The sequence below is a fragment of the Equus przewalskii genome, chromosome 10 (assembly GCF_037783145.1).
Source record: "Equus przewalskii isolate Varuska chromosome 10, EquPr2, whole genome shotgun sequence".
Classification (NCBI taxonomy): Eukaryota; Metazoa; Chordata; class Mammalia; order Perissodactyla; family Equidae; genus Equus; species Equus przewalskii.
Window position 1 is genome coordinate 60,945,689 of NC_091840.1, and position 19,824 is coordinate 60,965,512.

The 19,824-nt window shown below is 55.6% G+C and overlaps 1 protein-coding gene and 1 long non-coding RNA gene across 3 annotated transcripts; one reads left to right on the forward strand and one right to left on the reverse strand.

The window, feature by feature from the left end:
- Positions 1 to 384: 384 nt before the first annotated feature.
- Positions 385 to 14,080, reverse strand: TMEM11 (transmembrane protein 11). Of its 2 annotated transcripts, none has more exons than XM_008538316.2 (2): positions 13,590 to 14,080; positions 385 to 1,247 (listed from the first exon to the last, which is right to left on the reverse strand). In XM_008538316.2, the coding sequence occupies exons 1-2, from the start codon at positions 13,649 to 13,651 to the stop codon at positions 731 to 733; spliced, it is 579 nt and encodes a 192-aa protein (XP_008536538.1). In that variant the 5' UTR covers positions 13,652 to 14,080; the 3' UTR covers positions 385 to 730. The 2 variants fall into 2 exon arrangements, with proteins under 2 accessions (XP_008536538.1, XP_070419841.1); XM_070563740.1 differs by lacking the exon at positions 13,590 to 14,080 and adding an exon at positions 12,912 to 13,321.
- LOC103563091 (uncharacterized) lies at positions 14,033 to 18,264 on the forward strand. The gene is made up of 4 exons (XR_547804.2): positions 14,033 to 14,395; positions 14,653 to 14,854; positions 16,421 to 17,721; positions 17,821 to 18,264. It is a non-coding gene; the product is annotated as an uncharacterized lncRNA (long non-coding RNA).
- The last annotated feature ends 1,560 nt before the right edge of the window (positions 18,265 to 19,824 follow it).

Sequence of the window (19,824 nt, forward strand, 5' to 3'; positions counted from 1 at the left end):
AGCGCTTTCAGAAAAATACAGACATTAGTCTCTGTGTCTTCCTACATCAGAATTTCTAGACAAGAGGTCCTAGACCCCATGTCCTCACGTGAACCCAAATGGAGATGCACTGGCCCCTGGGTCTCCTTCCCAATCCTTACGTGACCCTGAACAGTTCTGAGCAGTGCTGGCCTTGCAAACAGGGCCCAGGGGAGACGTGAGACTGCTCTGGGAGGGGTCTGGCCCCAGGACCACTGTTCAAAGGCCTGTTCTTGCTGCAAGTGGTGACATCAGGCTGCAGCAAGGGGCAGGGAGCGTGCCTTTCCTTCCACTGCACGCGGCCCCCAGAGCAGAGCGTGCAGCAGCGCTGTAGGCACAGTGAGGGAAAGAGGACACACCTGCCACTGAAATTCTCGTCATTTTAATAGTCGACAGCTTCTGCTTGGCTCTGAATGGTACAGTTAAACAATACACTTAACCCCCGAGCGCGTTCACACCCCTCTGCGTGGCTCCCATCAACACCCCGCCGCCCAGGCAGACTCCCACAGCCTCAGGCCCCGGGGGTGACAGACACCCGCGTCCTAGTGTAATGAGCTGAAACCCTCGGTACACTGATCTGTGGTAGTATTTAAAATAACAAATATGAAACCAAACACCTTCCCAGGTCTGCTGCCTCCGAGCAAGGCTGGGGCTGCGGCGTCGGAGCCCTCCGGTCTCTCGTGGCTGGTCTGCGGCTCCCCGCTGGCGGCAGTCATACGGCGTAGAGCTCGTAAATCTTCTTTACACAGTACACCAGGGCGGCGAGGGCTATCGTGTTGTGCAGTCTCTTTCTGTGCAAGTCGTCCTTCCGGACCAGCACCACCGGGGTGGAGGAGGTGAGTGTGTGCAGGGGCAGGCGGGACAGTTTGTAGGCGTCGTACTCCACTTGGTACTTGCAGCAGGGATCGAACTGCCAGGAGATCCCGTAGAGGGTGCAGCAGGCCAGGCTCAGCACGCCGGCAGGCAGGGAGATGTAGTGGGAGTAATCCAGGGGCAGGGCCAATGGCGTGAAGAGGCAGGCAGTGCCTGCCAGCACGGTGGTCTTGTGCAGGCAGTTGCCCACGGTGATCCAGCGGGCGGTCTCGTCGCCAATGCGGGTGGGCTCGATGACGATGTACTTGTACTGCGCCTCCAAGGCCTGCTCCAGCTCGTACTCAAACTGGTCCTGGGCGCTCTCCCCATTGTAGATCTCGTGCACGATGTAGCAGTCTGTGGCTGACACACTCACCCTGGCGGCGGAGGGCGGGAGAGAGAGGAGATGGTTAGGCTGAGAAGCACCTGCTGCGTCTTTCCGGGCGCGCACGGGAAGGGCCCTGAGGGCAAGGCTGGGCCTCAGGCTGCAGAGGGCCTGAGCTCCTGTGGGCATGCCTCACTCATGTTTTTATCTCCCTTAGACTCTGTGTACATGATAATCAGTAAGGAATTTATTTTTTCTGAAAGAATAAAATAGTGAAATATAAAAAGACACAGAAAAGGAGGACCCAACCTCTAAGAAGATGACAACTTACAACAGGCCCCGGGCCTGGCCGTTAGCCTAGAGCATGGACTGACAGATCTGTGCATCAGCAGAGGAGCCCTGAGAAAATGATTTCCGCCCCGAGTCACATGAGCACGGACGGAACGAAGCCTGAGGTGGGCAGGATGAGCTCTGCCCTGGGGTCATCAGGGCAACTGCAGGAGGATCCTTCGAGGGAAACAGACCCGAGACAGATAACGCCAAACACCGTGCCCTTGGCACAGTTCACAAGTAGTCCTCCTTGGCCTGCAGAACAGAAGGCAAGTGGGGTCACCTTCGCCTTGGGGGACTGAGGACAAACTCCTCTGGTCCTCAAGGGAGGACACGCTGCCCACAGCCCCCAAGGCCCTTCCCAGGCCGGCAGCCCCAGGAACCTGGCTCACTGCTCAGAAAACGCAGCCCTCTGATTGGGTGAGCAAAGACAGGGCCCCAGGAACAGCAGTGACTGAAATCACTGGGCGGGGGGGGGTCACATGAGGCCCAATGTTCTCACCCATGCTGCCCCTGCTGGCCCAGGAAACGCTGCTCACACACGTAGGAAGCAATGTTCACGAAGACCCAGTTCAAGAGGCTGAGTTGGCCCAGGGAGGGCTGCTGGGACCTGTGCTAGCGGAGGACAAGTCACGGCCTTCTGGAAGGCCTGGCACTGCATCGCGCCCGGACAGCAACCCGGCTCCACCTGGCAGTGACCACAGGCCAAGGGGGCAGTTTAGGCCATTGTAGGATTCTCAGTTGGAGGCCTCTCCAGGGGGAACTTCCCACCCCTGCAATGGGCAGACCTACATACAGCCCTGCAGAGGCCCCGTCGTCTTGGCCGGGGGGTCCCAGCCTGCCCAGGGCTGGTGGAGTGTCTACACTGCCGCCCAGCATGTGCCGCCTCCCCTTGCTTTGTGTCTTCTGTTCATCTGATAAGAAGCCTTCTTTATCCAGCCTGAAAGGACACTGCTGGACACGGCTCTGGAGGCTTGGGCCAGGTGTTTTAACTTGTATTATTATTACCAGGCTGCGCAGAGCCATCTTTGCTCACACGCCTCAGTGAAAAGCAGCCTCGCCCCTTCAGCAACCCCTAGGCTCCAGCGGTCAGACTGTCACACAGGAGGCGAGGCCCCGGGACTCACATCTGGCTCCTCGTGATCACCTCTCCCCCGCCCGAGTCCACAGCCCTCCAGCCAGGGCTCTGGAGCGGCGCACTGGGCACACACAGCTGAGCATGGCGCACCCGCCTGAGCCCTGCATGCTCACAGACACAAGGCCCAGGGGCCTGGCGGAGCCGGCATGGCCACCAAGCGGCTGCTGAGTGTAAAGCCACTGGGCGCTGGCTCCGAGCCTCCTGGGCAGGGACCGTGCACACTAGGGGCCAGCAAAGGCTTTTCAACAAGGTCCCCCCCAAAACGCCTACGCCCAGCATGAGGGTGGTCCCAGCCCTCCTGCACAGATGAAAACAGTGCCCTGTTGAGGGTGGTGGGGACTGGACTGTCAGGCAAACGTCAAGGGAAACGGACAGGTGATCGGAGAGCCAGACCAGCGAGCACTCCTTCCAGGCCCTCCTCTCAGGCGGGACTCGGGGCCATAAAAGCTACTTTTAGCAAACAAATAAGCCAATCTAGGAGGCAGGCTTTCCCTCTAATGGGATAAATGCCTGGTTAATGCTCTCCTGTGGTCAAATCGGAAGTGAAAAGTCCTAGGTAGAGGGCTGACTGTGCCCCAGCGCAGGGGAGGAGCACGGGGGCACTTAACAAAGGCACTGGCTGGGACTCGGCAGAGGGAGCTCTGCCCCTGAAAAAGGGGAACCAGGATGAAGCCGCGCTCAGGGAGGCCTCCCGGTGAAACCACAGGCCCTAATTAACCAGGCGCACTGGCGAGAAGTCATTCCCTGGGGGTTGGACAAGAAGCCCCCTGACCGGAGGATGCTGCCAAAGCAGCTCGCGACAGTGCAGTGTGGCCAGGGCCGTCTTTCCAGCATGGGTTAGCGACTCTTTCTGTAGGAATCCACCGCAAGTTGATGAAATGAGGAAAATCTGGCTTGCCACCCAAGGGCCTCTGTGGGGCTCCCCCATGGGGTTTTCACTCAGAGGGAGGTGGCATCAGCGGCTCCTCGCAGGCTCGGCACTGCCAAGGCCCCGCTGGCGAACACGCGGACCTAGAGGCAGGGGCTCCCTCACCGGGCGAGTCGCAGGAGGATGACAGTCACTGCTAAGGCTGCTTGTCGCCCAGTGTGTGGGCGGGGAGGGGCATTCCTGGCCCAGAGAACTGCTGTGTTCTCCAGTTTGTCAGGCAAGAGACAAGAGGGGAGAGAAAAGAGGGGAAGGGGGAGGCCTGAAGAGGAGGCGCTCCCAGGGCAGCTTTGTGTCCTGCTGACTGTCAAGGCGAGGTCGGACGCCGCCTCGCTGTCAGCGTCCGAGGCACACTTTCTGGCCCACGTTTACGTTCAAAGTAAACGTGGGTGTCACAGCTGGATTACAGAATGTTCTTGCCAAAGCCCAAATCTACCTTCGCGCAGTGCCCTTCTCTGCGCGGCAGACTAGCCATCCCAAATGTGGTGAGAAAATGCTAGTTGAAGCCCCACCCTCTGTCAACCAAGCCCTCCCAGCTCCCTGCTGCCCATGCCTCTGCAAGCCCAGCCGGAAGCCAAAGCCCCCAGGCCCGCCTTTTCCCAGCCCATCCGGGGGCGGGCTCGCTCCAACTCCTCAGGCGGAGTGGGCTCGGTGAGCTGCCATCATTTGTTAACACAGATTAGTGGGAGTGTCCATGGGGCCCATGGAGCCTGGAAGTGAGAGAAAGGCCAGTACCCTCCGGGCTCCCATCTCACTGCTGTTCTCAGGTGCACAGTCAGCCCTGACAGCACAGAAGTGATGGCAAATGGACGCCGGGAGCCATTCACCACACCACAGCTCTGAGTGTGTGCAGACACGGGGCTCGCCCAGCGCAGGCACCCCGGGCCTGCCAAGGCCTGCCGCAGCTTCCATGCGCCTCCAGGCCTTACGGCGCAGGTTACCCCACGCCGATCCATCACCAGCAGCCAGCTAGCCACAGGGTGAAAACAAAAGAGCAGACGCCGCACTGCAGGCACTTCACAGGTGAAGTCATAGTCACTGCCCTAAGACTCACCAGTTCTGCTCTCAAAGCCAAACCCACTACACCCAACTCAGGAGAGGGATTCGCAGTTCCCACGGGGAAAGGGCGAGGTCTGAAGTCTGGAGAAGTGATCTCCAGGATTCCACCTGATGGACAGGAAGCAGACGCCAAGGTTCAACACAGACACACGAGGAGGAGGGGCCCCCTTTGTCAGAGGCCACCCCAGCCAGCAGTCAGCACCCACCTTCCACCCCTGGCTGCAGCAGCTGGGGCGCCACCTGCCTCTGCAAACTAGGCTTTACAGGCTGCCCAGCCCACCGGATTCAGCTCTTCACGGCTGACAAACTGTTACTTCACAAGCCTGCTGGCTGAGTCCTCACAGGACAGCCGCGTCCGCCACTGCTCGGCTACGCCAGCACCCACTGTGTGTGGCATGCTTTTTCTTTCTAGGTCAAATGGAATCCAACTAAGGAAAGAACCCAGGTAGAAGGTTGCCTTGAACCATTTCAGAGTATCACCAGCCAGCCCCGAACTTGAACCCTGGTACACAAAAGCAGATTTAAGAACAAGAGTAAGGAATAGCCAGTTGGAATCTTGTGAGCCCTGGGCTTCCTAAGGGGCTGTATTTTTGCTTTGCGTTGCAGGTATGAAATGACCCATAAGAGAGCATAATAAAAAGAGTTTGTGTTAAAAAGAGAGAGAGGGAGAGCATGCGCGGGAGAGGGGGAGAGCGGGCGAGCACACTGATGACGGAGAAGTCTCCAAGAAGTAAAGCGACGAGGCGAGTATGGAGCAGTGTTCACGGGGCACTGTATTAGCGCATGTTTACTTCACGTGCACAGGGCATTTCCGGGTGGGTACACAAATCCCTGAGAGCTGTGCCTGTCACTGGGGAGAGGAACGGAATGGCTCTGGAAAGAAAGGGGGCCCCTTTGGAACCTTCAGAATTGGGCACGTTCTGTGGTCCTTACGGACCAGGGTCATTCTCCACACCGTGTGCCCACACAGAGACCGCTGTGCCTGTGGGCCCTGAACCAGCCTGGGGGGCAGGGCGGCAGCATGTCTGAGCTTTAGTGGCCGCTCAGACGCTGCCTCAGGGTCATGGCCACTTGCGACTGGGGCTCTTGAACCTGCCTCCCACCAGTCGGCCTGAGACCCTTGTCTCCCCTCTCTTTCCTGAGGAGCAGTCATCAGAGGAATCCCCTGGGAACGCAGGCATTCAGTGGAAAGGTGGCCATGAGGAATAGACAGGACAAAGTCCGTTTCCCCCAGATCTGGGCCCCCTGTGTGTGCAGCCGGCAGCCTGCCTACACTCCGGCCCCATGGTTCTCCACACCATCTCGAAGCCAGTCTCAAAGGAACCTGGGATTACAGAAGTAGCCTCAAACGTGGGATCCCCAAAGTCTGGGGACACCTCCCCAAAATTCAGAGCGGCACAAGAATGTTCAGAGCAGCACTGTTTGGTGAGAGCAAAAGATTATTGACAAGAGAAGAGAGAAATCGTGATGTTCTCCACGAGAGTGAGGATGGAGTCGCTCATGTTCAGGTACAGCCGACGCCTGGTGCCCGGGGCTAAAGGAGGCACTGTTTAGGGATGGGGCACTGGCAACTGTGAAGAGAAGCACGGAATGACAGGTGCCCTCTGCCTGCAGGAGGGCCGCGTGGGCCAGGGGAGCGCTAGTTTTCGACTTCTTAAGCTGAGCGGTGAGCACACAGGTTTATTATTATTATTTTTTTAATTATGGTAAAATACACATAAAATTTACTATCAACCATTTTTAAGTGACAGTACAGCAGTGTCAAGCACATTCACAACACCGTGTAACCAATCTCCAGGACTTTTTCATTTTGCAAAACTAAAACTCTGTACCCATTAAACAACAATTCCCTCCCCACTCCACCCCCACTATTCTACTCTCTGTCTATGGATTTGACAACTTTAGGTAAATCATAAGTGAATCATACGGTGTCTGTCTTTTGTGTCTGGCTGTTTCACTCAGCGTGATGTCCTCAAGGTTCATCCACGTTGGAGCGTGTGTCAGCGTTCCCTTCCTTTTTAAGGCTGACCATTCCACTGAGTGGACAGACCACATGCATTTTCTTTGTCTGTTCATCCGTGAATGGACACTCCAGTTGTCTCTACCTTCTAGCTGTTGTGAATAATCCTGCCATGGGTGTGCAGATACCGGTTTGAGTCTCTGCTTTTATTTCCTTTGGCTGTGTACCTAGAAGTGGAATTGTTGGATCATATGGTAATGCTATTCTTACTTTTGTGAGGGATCGCCACACTGTCTTCCACAGCAGCTGCACCATTTTACGTCCCCGCCAGCAGGGCGTGAGGCTGCCAATTTCTCCACGGCCTTGCCAACACTTGTTATTTCCTGCTTTGTTTGTTTTTAATAGTAGCCATCCTGGGGCCGGCCCTGTGGCCGAGTGGCTAAGTCTGCGTGCCCCCCTTCGGTGGCCTGGGGTTCGCAGGCACAGATCCTGGGCGCGGACCTACACACCACTCAGCAAGCCTTGCTGTGGCGATGTCCCACAAAGAACCAGAATGACCTACAACAATGATATATTCCTCAAAAAAAAAAGTAGCCATCCTGATGGGTGTGAGGTGGTCTCTCATTGTGGTTTTGATTTATACTTTTTAACTTTTTTTGTTTATGCTTTTTGATGAGGAAGTGTGTCCCTGAGCTAACAGCTGTTGCCAATCTTCCTCTTTTTTTTTTCTCCCCAGACTAGCTGTGTACCCTCGTTGTAGGTCATTCTGGTTCTTCCATGTGGGACGCCGCCTCAGCGTGATTTGCTGAGTGGTGTGTAGGTCCGCACCCAGGATCTGTGCCTGCGAACCCCAGGCCACCGAAGTGGGGCACACAAACTCAACCACTCGGCCACAGGGCCGGCCCGGATTTGTACTTCTTTAAATAACAGCTTTATTAAGATCAAATTCACATACCATACAATTCACCCACTAGAGTGTACAATTCAGTGGCTCAGCATCTTCACGGAGTTGTACAGCCAACACCACAATCAACTTTAGAACATTTTCATCACCCGGAAAAGAAACCCCGTCACTCCCCATTCTCCCCAACCCTCCCCAGCCCCTGGCAGCCGCCGATCCACGGACGCGCCTCCACGGACGCGCCTCGTCTGAGCACTTCATCCAGGCGCCATCAGAGAGCGTGCGGTCTTTGTAACGGGCTTCTTTCATTCAGCATGGTTTCCGTCTAGTAGCAAGTTTGTGACTTTTCACATGTTAGAAACACACTTTTGATGTGTTGAACATATAATTTTTAAAAGTCCAAGACAAAATATCTGGGGGGAAGTATCAAAGGGTGCTATACAGGAAAAAGGGTCAACAATAGTTTTCTTTGGATGGCGGCCTAACAGGTGACTTTTAAATTTTAGTTTTCTTCACGTTTTTCTGTATTTTCCAAAAAAAATAAAAATAAACACGTGCTTCTTTTGTAGTGGGAAAATTAATTATAAGCTTTTTCTTAAAAACAAAAATCTTGTTCAACAGCCCTGTATTCTTTGGGGTGAAGAGACCAGCCAGCCATGCGCCCTCCGCAGCCAAGGGGAGCAGGAGGCAGCCCACTTCCAGCTCCAGCAGCTTCTTGGGGCTGGCAGAGAAGCCCACGCTCGCGGGGAACGAGCCGCCACTGCAGCCGAGTCTGGGCACAGGCGGCTTCTCGGCGCTGAGGGGTCCTCTGCTCTGACACCCCTGCAGGCCTGCCCGTGAGGGCCAGGAGGAGAGTTCCATTGCCCTGTTTCACTGAAGCAAGCACTGCCCCAGCTGCCATTGTCTTCTGGTCATGCTACAACCAGAAGATCAAATCCGACTGTAGAGGAAGCAGGTGCTTTGGGCCCACTCCCGGGAGCGGGCTCTGGGCTCACGGGCGGGACTGAGCCGAGAGCTCCCGTCCGAAATACAGAAGGACATGGATCCCGAGCTCCTTGAAGACAGACTGCGTTTTCATCACAGGATCCCCAGCACGGGCCCTGAATGTGACAGGTTCCCAACAGGGATTACTGCAAGTATGTTTGAAGAGTGACAGGAGAAGAAAAACAGTTACAATAATTAAGAAAACTGGTGGCTGAAAAATTAAACTAGGCCCCTATGTCAGGCTGCTTCCTGCCTGAAGAGCGTGTGGTCCCTGACCGCCTGGGACAGGTGAGGGGTGGACTCCAGTTCCAGCCCCAGGCAGAGGAAACCCACTTTTGGCTAATGAAAAATTGCTTCCTCAGGAGCCAAAGAAAGCAGTAACATTCTAGGCCAGTCAGGATGGAAAGGGACAGGTATGTCGCCCCGAATAATGGGGAGGGTTCCACACAGGCCAAGGAACTTCCACAGGGCCCTGCCATGCTCACCTGCTTCAGAGACAGCCTGCGCAGGACGGCATGCCCCTCTTCTGCACTCTGGTGACAGGGCAGCTCTGCTTTGGGAGCAAGAACACAGCGCCCCAAGTGTGGGAGCCAAGAGGCCTGGACTCAAGTTCCCTCTCAGTCGCTCACTGGGTGGGGCCACCGTGCAAGCCAAAATGACAGCAGCAAAGTGCCACCCCACTCCAAGGCCATGTGGCTGTTTAAATCTAAATTAATTAAAATTAAGTGAAATAACAAATTCAGCTCCTCAGACACACAAGCTGCATTCCTCATGCACGACAACCACGTGTGGCTAATGGCTACCCTAACGGGCAGTGCAGATACGGAACATTTGTGTCACGGCAGAAAGTCCTACTGGACAGCCTTGAGCTGAAGAACTGTTATGACTACTAGGGGATTATTGGCTTTCCTAAGAATTCGGTGGCCCATGCAGTTGCTGCTGGCACCAGGGACAGAACAAAGTGGCAGCTGGGAGGTCCCTGTGTGTGCTCGCTCTGTGGAGTACTTCCCACCTCCTCCCACTGCCCTCACTCAGAAGAGCATGCGTGTGCACATACACACACTCACACACACATACACCCAGACCTGGTGTCCACCAGGCCTGAGAAGTCCAACTCAGGCTTGGCCTCAGCCTCCTCCTCACCTCCCTGGACACAATATCATCCCCTCCTTCTTCAAAAAGTTAGGCCTGAAATGGAATGTGGCCTAAAGGACTGAAGCGCTGAGGCCCAAGTCACTGCAGCTGGAATCCAGACTGCTCAGTGAGGCCAGGAAAACAGAAACTCACACCCAAAAGGATGAAGCCCAGCAGATCTAACCCACAGTACCCAACTTCCAGGACTGGAGTGTGTGGCCCAGCCAAGTGCGACTCGACCTTCTGGCAGCCAGCTGAGCGGGACCCACAATCCTGAGGGCTGCACACCTAGAGACGGGTGAAGATGCTGTCCCTGCGTGGCTCATCCCGACCCGGAGAAAAGAAGGATTTCCAATACCCACAAGAGCCAGAATGGGAATCTTTCGAGAGAAATAAAATACCCAGCCCCTAAGGGTCCCCAGCTCTAAACGGAAAGGATCAGATCAGAACAAGGGGAATGTCACCCCAGAAATGTGAGCCACCTGCCCAGATGGCTTGCGGTCCATCTGTTCAGCTGGACTGCAAACTAAACCCTCCACGGGCCATCCAAGACCCTGCTAGTCCAATCCACAGATTAAAGCAAAGCTGTCAAAGAGGAGGACCAAGGTCTGGGGAATAAAGCATGGCACAGAAAGATGTGGAAGCATCTCACAGAACTGGCTGCCTGAAAACTGGCTGCACAAGTCAGAGGAGGGGCAAGCCACAAAAACTGACTTCACCCTAAACCCTGAGTATTCGGCCCAGTGTACCCGGCCCTCGAAACGCTCCAGGCCTTCAACAGTGCTGCTGTCCCACAGCACGGTCAGCATCAGATCAAGTAATCTTCACATGGTGACACAGGCAGGAGCTCAGAGCACGTGGCTATACTCACAGTGCACCAATCAAGGAGAACTCAGGGATGCTCAGGGGTCCTGAGGGAGTGAAGACAAGCGGCCCAATGGGACAGGCAGGACCGTCTGTGAGCTGGTCCATGCTGGCACCCAAGTGGCAAAACACACAGGTACCTGCACTGCGCCTTCTTAGGTGGGCAAGTGTGTCTCAAAGATGCCAGTGGGACAAGGGGCAATCTGTTTTGTGTGCTCACTGCCCGTGTGCTGAATTTTGGACAAGAATTCAGGTTACAGCTCAGAGTCTGATGTTCTCCGTTACACACACTGTTGATTCTCTAGATTTAATGCAGTAGCGAAAAATCAACACTCAAGCAGCCACCACTGTACTTTCCCACCCCTCTCCTATTCTGGCCTAGACCGGCGCTGCCCTATCAACAGAACTTTCCGCACTGGTGGATATGCTCTACATCAGGGCTATCCACTATGGTAGCCACAAGCCACAAGCCACGTGTGGCTGCTGAGCACTTCAAATGTGGCTAATGTGACTGAGGAGCTGAATTTTTCATTTTACTTAGTTTTAATTAATTTACATTTAATTGTTACATGTCACTAGTGGCTACTGAATTAACACAGCTCTAGACTCGAGAACCGGGTAAAGCAAGAATCCACACACTGTGTATTCTAAACTAGACCATCATTAACACACAGCTGATGACACTAATTCTTGTGGACAACTGGCACCAGGCAGGGCCTTTAAATACAAGGCACGGTTCGCAGTTTGCAGCCGCTGGCAAATCTGGAAAGTCTGCCCAAAGCATCGCTCTGCTCAGGCCCACCCCGAACCAGACAATGTTTCCTTCAGCTTCAGCATAAAGCACCTCAGGAAAGTGGTGTCACAACGTGGAGCTGAGACTGGAGTCAGCACAAATGTGACAGGGAACAAAGTCATTTAAGAGACACACAAACAGCCTACTTCAGTCATAAGAGCCAATAATATACTCAGGCCTCAGGGTCTACAGTGCTGAGCAATCAATTAATCCGGCCTGCCCCAGTCGAACAGTCCCCACCCGCTGAGCAGGAGTGGAGGTGTGCCCAGAAGTTAGCTAGCTGGCCAGCAGTGGGTTATGTTCTGATCCTCTGCTCAGTGTGGGAGAACCTTAGGGAAATTGGGCTCAGACACGCGACTCCTCCAGCAGAGCCCAGCCAGGGCCCCACGGCAAAGGCAAAAACAGGGGTACCCCTGGCCACCCCACATTATCTGGAAGGAGAAGAGACGGCGCCACCCAAACCACAAAACCAGATGCCCCATTCCTGGCTGACACACAACATCTGCATGTGTGAGCAGCACCTTCAGTTCCAGGCCAAAGGCTGCCACCTGCGCCCCAAAGGAGACTGGGTGGCAGCAAGTCAAGCTGCCCGGTGAGGAACGATGAAGAGCACATGTCCTGACCAAAAAGGCAGCCCTGCTCAGCTTTCGGAGGAGAGTTTTATGTGAAATCTTTCCATTTATAAGCATCGGCAACTAATTTAAATTTTCTTAAAAAGTGAGGGTCAACGGTCAAGGACTGCATTCTGCCTATGAGCTGACTGGCAAACTCTGTTTTGAATTAACGCTCATCTTGAACCAAGGAGAGAAAAAATCCCCAATATCTAATTTCTTAGATCAGTAACAGCTTCACTTTTGCTGGCATCGCCCTGTATGATGCCTGGACCTCTCCACGGGGCCTTTCCGTTGCTTCTATCCAGTAAGGAAGAATGCCTTTCTCTCTCATACTCAGTTTTCCAAACAGGTCATTTCCTATTACTAAAGGATTGTTTGCATTAAAGATCTTGAAAATGTTTGCTAGTTTTTAAGGCCGTCTGGAAATCATCGAGGTCACTTCTTTAACTTCCTTCTATTGCCCAATCTAAGAAATATCAGGTGGGAGATGGAAAAACAAAAATATCTGCTTGCCATTCACTGCTTTTCCAAGGAAGAGGAAATGCAGAACAGACGATGTTGGATGACTCGGGGCTCAAGAATAAAATGCAAGCTAACGGGGTCTATCGCAGCCACCAAACAGGAATCTTCTGGGCTGCGAAAACCAGCGGCCGGCAACAGCAATGAAGATGTGATGGAATCAGTCAAGGAAAAGGAACAATGCAGAATAGTTGAGAAAGACAGAGAGGACGGGACAAAGGGAGAGAAAGAGAACTGTTCTGTTTAGCAATCCTCACCACAAAGACAAAAAAAGCCAACACAAACCTTGCCTGCCCTCTGCTATACCATGATAGAATAGGACAGTTTAATCCGGGTGATTCCACCAACACACATCCTTTCCCAAACTTCTGGTGGCTGAACAGCTTCTAGTCGCTTCTAGTAGCTGAAATCGCTTTCCAGAAGCAAAAACTGTAAATTCAATACGAAACACGAAATCTCATCTTCTAGAAATCACTTCTCCAAATCGACACCCACCTTGGAAGAAACCAGCTCCTCGCTCCCTTCCCACACATCATTCATTAGGGAAGGTCACTCCAAAGGACTTCCAAGGCAGGGGCGCAAGAATCGCCCCTCGAGGAAGCGGCCGGCTCCCGGCCCGGGAGACCCAAGTGGCGAAGGTTGAGGCTCCCCCCCGGTAAACGTGCAGCCTGCACTGCCCTCCCCGCGGCCAGCCCGCTCCAGGAAGGCTTCCCCTTCCTTCTCCTTCCCGGGAGCCATTCCTCGCCGCGTCAGGGGCCGCGGCCGAGACGACCACGCGCGGGGCCAGGCGGGCAGAAAGCTTCGCACGCCGCTCGGCCCGCGGGCAGCCAGGCGGGTCCCTGGGGCCTGCGCGGGGCGCCAGGTCCTCTACGCGCGGCCCGGCCTCGGCCCCCACCCTGCACGGCGGCGGCCCGCCTCGCCCGGCCCGCCGTCGCCCCCTCTCCTGAGCACTCTGGGAGGCCGCTCTGGCCAGGCCGAGCGGCGCCAGCTCCCAATCAATCCCGGATCGGCCGGGCTGGAACCCCGCGTGCCCGGCGGGCGGACGGAGGGGGCGGGCGAGAAGGGGGAGCCGGGGGCTACGGCAGGGAGAGCGCTGCAACCTCCGGAGGCCCCACCGGCTCCCGGCTCCTGAGCCGCCCGCCCTCAGAGGAGCAACACGGCCCTGGATCTTACCTCTCTCGGGCGCTGCCGCCGCTGCTGCCCGGGCCAAGACGCCTCCTTCCCCAAGCGGCCATCTTGGAGACACTCTGCTCGCCAATGTCTCGCGCCAAGGCGGCCTCGGGAGAGAGGGCGGGCGGAAGGGAAATGTAGTTCGGACCACGGCACCGGACAGCCCGGGAGGCCGAGACCGAGCCCCGCGGGACTACGATATCCACAATGCACCGCGCGCCGGAAGCCCCTCCTCCTTAGGTCGCCTGGGAAATGCAGTCCTCAAACCAGGCAGAGAGGAGGATGCCACGGCAACAGTCTTGTTCACTGCACGTTTCTAGAAATTACGATCCCCAAAGCTCACAGCCTGGGATCACAGGCGCCCACCCGCTTGTACGTCCTCGGAATTCGAGAGCACGGAGCCGAAGCAGCGTGGAAAGGAAAGCGCCTACAACTCCCAGAGTGCCGCGCGGGAGCGTCCCGCCGTCCGCCCCGCCGCAGAGGGCGCCGCGCTCAGCGCGTTCCGGCCCCGCCCGCCCGGCTGCCCCTCGGCCTCGCCCTCTGCGGGGCGGCCCGACCTGCCCTTCACGGCCGCTGTGCTCGCTGAGGTCGCCGGGGGCTGGAGGCGCCGCCCGGCCCCGCTCGGAGGGGGTCGCTACTCGCCTCCACTCCCCCAGCTCCCCAGGGACTCAGCCGCGGTGCCGCTGCCGCGGGGGCCCCGGCGGGCGAGCTGTTGGAGGGAGGAGGCGGACAGCAAGGAAGAGGAGGAACAACATGCGACCCTTCCTCCGAGAGAAATAGGCTCTGCCCTAGAGAAAAGACCGTTTTAGGTGGGGCCACTAGGCCCCTCCAGTCCCCGCACTCGTCCCGCCTCTGTCCTGGCCGCGGTGAAGGGAACACTCTCATCCTTCGATGTCTCTGGAGGCGTGTGCGGGGCAAAGCCCTGCCCGGACGCTGCTGCCGAGTCAGGGAGGGTGGACCACACGGGGCCCAGTGGTCCCGGATGCTGCTCCCTCAGACCTGGGGCCTATTCGGGGGCGATCCTTTGCAGTTTTGAAACTTCTGGTCCCTCTCCTGCTTTCCGCAGACATTGTTACTAGACGTCATAGTTGACGTTGAGTGCTGGAGCAGCTCTCATATGCCGAAACCTCCAGATTCAGAGACGGGAAGAAGCTGGGCGCCCGCTGTCAGCACCCAAGTCTAGTGGAACTGGGCAAGCCAGGGCAGGAGGGGCTCTCATCGCTGAGGAGTCCTTAGGATTTCCCTCCAGCTCACATCCTACTAGAGCTGTAAGTGTCCCTCATTACCTACAAGATGCAATTCACGCTCCTTAGCACAATCTAGAAGGCCCTCCGTGGTTCGGAGGTTGTCTACCTCTCCAGCTTCAACAGCCCCTTTCCTGCCTGGAACTTGCCAGGCTAGCAGAGTCAGAGGGTTTGTAGGTCCTCGGATGTTCCATGCTTTGCCTAGAGTGCCCTTCTGAGCAGCTATGCTCCTGGACCTTGGGCCTGTCTGATCCCCTGGCAGGGCCTCCTCTTTCTGTGGGGTCGCACAGCCCCACCTCCAAGCGCCAGTGTGTAGGCATGCTAGAGTTACAATGTTACCATGTTGCCCTGGCACTGCCTATGGATAGGTCTGTTTTCTCTGGACTGGTGTGATTAAGAGGGTTCCTAGGGATTCTGGCACAGCTGGGTTTGAAGCATGGCTCCAGGCTCTGGATCCAAGACTGCTTTTCTAACCTCGGTGTCACAGCGTCCTTGTTTGTAATGTGGGGGTAATGTTACTGCCTCCCTTCCCAGGACTGCTAGGAGGGTTACATAAGATGATACAGGTATGGAACTTAGCATACAAGGTACCAATGGCCACTGACAGGTATGTCATGCCAAGCTCTGTTCTAAATATTTTAAGTGATTTAACTTTTTTTTTTTAAAGATTGGCCCTGAGCTAACATCTGTTGCCAGTCTTCTTTTTTTCTTCTTCTTTTCTTCTTCTTCTCCCAAAAGCCTCCCAGTAGATAGTTGTATATTCCAGTTGCAGATCCTTCTGGTTGTGGCATGTGGGATGCCACCTCAGCATGGCCTGACGAGGGGTGCCATGTCTGCGCCCAGGATCAGAACCGGCGAAACCCTGGGCCACTGAAGTGGAGCGTGCAAACTTGACTACTGGGCCACGGGGCCGGCCCCTGATTTAACTCTTTTGATTTTCACAACAACCCTATGAAGGTGATACTGTTATCATCAACATTCTCATTTTGAGAGGAAACCATGCTTTGGTTCCTCATTTCCAATGAGGAAACCAAGTTACAGAGGAGCTGAGTGACTTGCCAAGGTCACGATGCCAGTCAGGAATAGCGGCAGGATTTGAACCTGAGCTGTCTGGTTACAGGGTTACACTGTGCTGTGGTGCATCTAAGGAAGAGCCCCGGAACTGTTGTCGTTGTTTAGGAGGACAGGTCCCAGGCCCGTGTCTGGTGCACACACAGCGTAAGTGCTCAAATGCTGTGGACCTGGGATGCTCTTCCCATCCCCCCCAGCTCTTGCACTTGACTTCTAACAGGCCATCTGCTTCCAGTCTGCTCACTGGAGCTGAGATCCCCAGAAGTTGCCTCTTGATCACTATTCGTGCACAGACACCTTCTGGAAGGTTCATAGGCAGGGTGATTTACTCAGCATGTAGCAACTGAGCAGCCACCGAGGGCACAACCTGCATGGTAGAAATTGGGCTTCCTGTGGGCTCCCACGCAGTGGAGGCTCCCGGTGGCCTGGAGGCAGCCAGCAGGCGAGGCAGGTCCTGAATGGCGCTCAGAATAATCTGCCACTTTCCCGACTACCCTTCTCGTTCATTCCTTCTTACAGCAAACGATCACTGAGCGCAAACAATCACTGAGCGCACACTCAGTGCCAGGCGCTGAGGGGACACATGCTGCCCTGGTCTCATGAGCTCTCCAGTCCAGCAAGAAGACAACTGAGTGAGTAAATATCTTCAGAGAATGCTAAGTACGAAGAAGAACGTAAGCAGGGTGATGCAGCAGAGCGCGTGGAGATTACGGGTCGCCAGAGAAGGGCTCTTTCAAGAGGCGACGTGGCGTAGGACCTGAGTGAAGAGAAAGAGCGTGCGTGTGGAGAGCAGGGGACAGAATGTTCCGCACAGAAGGAGTAGGTGTGAACACTCTGGAGTACAGTGAGCTTGATGTGTGTTCCAGCGACGGGACCAGGGTGGCTGGAGCACAGTGAGGAAGACAGGGACGGAGTTCCCTTTGGTTAAGTCACTTCTCTCTGAATTCCAATTTTCTTAATTGTAAAATGGGGATAATTTTACCTATATTAATCAGTGTCTAATTAGGAAAGAAAAAGCCACCCTAGTTATTTCAAACAGAGGGAATCTAATACAAGGCGTTGTTTGCAGAGGTGTTGGGAGGGCAGGAGAAGCCAGGGGGCAATAAGGACACCCACAGACCAGTCCCTGGTGGGGACTGGCCCCTCAGGCCGGAGGAGCAAAAGGAGAAGTAGTGCTTCCCAGAAACCGTGCTTCCTGCTGCCTGAGCAGGAACCAGAGCTGCACTTGCTGGGGGCGCTGCTGACATGCAGCTGCTGCCACTACTGTGGCCTGAGGTGCCCACAGAAGCCCAGCCTGGGCTGGCTTTCCCGCCCTCCCATCTTCCGAACCACTGCCAGTGCCTCCCACCGTAGTCAGCCCTGGAGGTCTGGGAACCGTAGTTCACGAGCTGCCAGCCCTGGCTGCAGAGAAGAGTCTAGAAAGATAAGTGGGATGAAGGCAGCAGACACCATTCCCACACCAGCCACCCTGCAGGACCGTTCTGAGGAGCAGAAATGCATGTGTACTCGACAAGTCATGCCTGTTCTTCTGCTTCATAGCAACAGTAGGCGTTTGGGAAAGGCACATCCTCCGAAAACATCTTTGGTATAATATTTCTATAGAAAGGTTTGAACTTATGATTAAAAGCATCAAAAATGAGCATTTTAAAAATGGAATTTTAATTCTGAATGGGTAATATATTCACATGGTATAAAACTCAAATTACAAAACAATATGCAGTGAAGATAAGGTTCCCTTGTCCTGTCTTCGTGTTCCCTGGTCCTCAGCCCTGGGCCACATGGTGCTGCGCTCTGCATCCTCTGCAGCTGATCACACACAGGTGCGTGCACACACGGACTGACAAACTGATTCCTTGTACCCACAGGGCGCGTCCTGTGCACACTGCTCTGACTCTTTTCCTCTTACCTGTGCCTTCCAGGGTCGCTGCCAGCACACGTCTGGTCCGTCCACACGGTCCGGGACACTCCGTGTTCAGAGGCCCTGGCTGTGTCAGCCAGTCCCGCAGTGGCTTCTCCTGTCTCAGAGACCTGCAGGAATGCGCCGGCACTTGCTGCGGGCCTGTCCCGAGGAGAGCCGCTGCGTCAGAGGGCAGGGCACGTGTGCTTCTCATGAATCCTGTCGAGCTGCCCCCACTCCCACCACCACACAGGACAGTGCCTCTTGCCCTGCAGCTTTGCCAGCAAGACGTTCATGACCTCCCAGCCAAAGCCCCCAACGTTGAGGGGCAGAGACAGGCCTCCTGCTGCAGCCCATCTGGCTTCCCGGCCTGCAGACACCATGGCAGGATAGAATGAGTTATGCCACTGTATTTCGAGGTGGCTCATTACACAGCAATAAAATGTGGAAACAACCCTTCCTAGAATCCGGCAGCAGACATTGTCCACTTGCTGAGACAGAAGCTGGCCTCACAGTGCTCAGTGGCCCAAAAGCCCCATCGTTGGCCCAAGTGCAGTCAGCCAGTGTCCCTCCAAGGTGCCCCTGGGGAGCCTCAGTCATCCTGCCCCTCAACGTCCCCCCTTGGACGCGGGAAAGGCCCTGGGAGCATGCGAGAGCGATGCTCCTGGGGAGCCCTGAGCACATGCCCACCACCTGCCAGATAAAGCAATGGCTGCAGTCGTCCAGCACGAGCCTGGGAAAGGCACAGATTGCCCCCAGTTCATCCTAGCGTTCTCCTCGTCAGGGCCCAGTGGCAGTCAGCAAGAGTAGGGGAGCCCCGTCCACAGTCGTGGGGACTGTGGGAGGGGTGTCACTTGCTCGTCATCACACCCTCGCTGAACACCTGCTCTGCGCCAGGCCCGGAAAAGCCCTGGAGATAAGGAAGAAAGGGCCCAGACCCTGCCTGCCAGCAGCCGCGTGGCCACCCCTAAGTCAGGGGTCAGGGCAAACACACAGCAGGGGTACACAAGGGGACCTGGGAATTTCAGGTTTAGTACGAGGAGGGTCCTGGGCCAAGTTAGTCACGCCAGAGTGTGATGAGGAAGGCAAAGATGGTTTGATAATAGTTGTGCCTTTTTATAGCCCAGTTTCCAGCACGTGCGGCCCTCATGACAGGCCGGTGAGGTGGGTGAGACTGCTGTCAGTGTCTTGCTTTCACAAGCGGGGGCTGGGGCTGCCCAGGGAAAGGGGGAGGTTTAGGCTATTCACGGGGCATTGAAGCAGTCACTGCATGGGCTTGCTAAGGCTGCCCTGACGACCACAGACTGGGGGTTTCACCCTCAGAAGTTTGTTTTCTCACAGTCTGGAGGCTGGAAGTCTGAGACCAGGTGCTGGCAGGGCGGGTTCCTTCCGAGGCCTCCCTCCTGGCGTGCAGACGGCCGCCTCCTCCCTGTGTCCTTGCATGGTCGTCCACCTGCGCGCACACATCCCTGGGGTGTCCATATCCCTTCTTGTGGGACACCAGTGAGAGTGGATTAGGACCCACCCCATGACCTCATTTCAGCTTCCTCACCTCTGTAAAGCCCCCGTCTCCAGATGCAGTCACATTCTGCGATACTGGGGCTTAGCACCTCAACAGATGGATTTTCAGGGAACACAGTTCAGCCCAGAACACACTTTCCCAGTTTGGACAGAGGCCACAAAATGAATCAAGCCTCCACATCACCCGCACCCTGGCGACTGTCATGGACCTCCAGCCTACAAGGAGGTGGAGGTCGTGGGGAAAGATTGGTTTGGGGCGAGGATGCTTGCTCTGGGTCCCCTGGGTTGGTCTGAAGGGGAAAGGCTGCCCTGGCACCTGAGGTGGCGGGACACAGAGAGCGATGGGCCCCCTCAAGGAGGATGGGCCACCAGATGCCTAGGGGTCAAAAGAAAGGGAAGGCCGGCTGTCACAGGAAGCAGAATCAGAAGTGCCTCGTGGTGGGGCCTCTTCAGAGAGCACAAAGGTGACCGTCAACCGTCGTGTTCACACCGGTCTGTGCACAGC

Bases quoted from the DNA above. Each gene is read 5' to 3' on its own strand.
- TMEM11 (XM_008538316.2), bottom strand. From the start codon at position 13,651: ATGGCCGCTTGGGGAAGGAGGCGTCTTGGCCCGGGCAGCAGCGGCGGC. The intron at 1,248-13,589 runs GTAAGATCCAGG...CTCCGCCGCCAG, and splicing joins GGCGGCAGCGCCCGAGAGAG to GGTGAGTGTGTCAGCCACAG.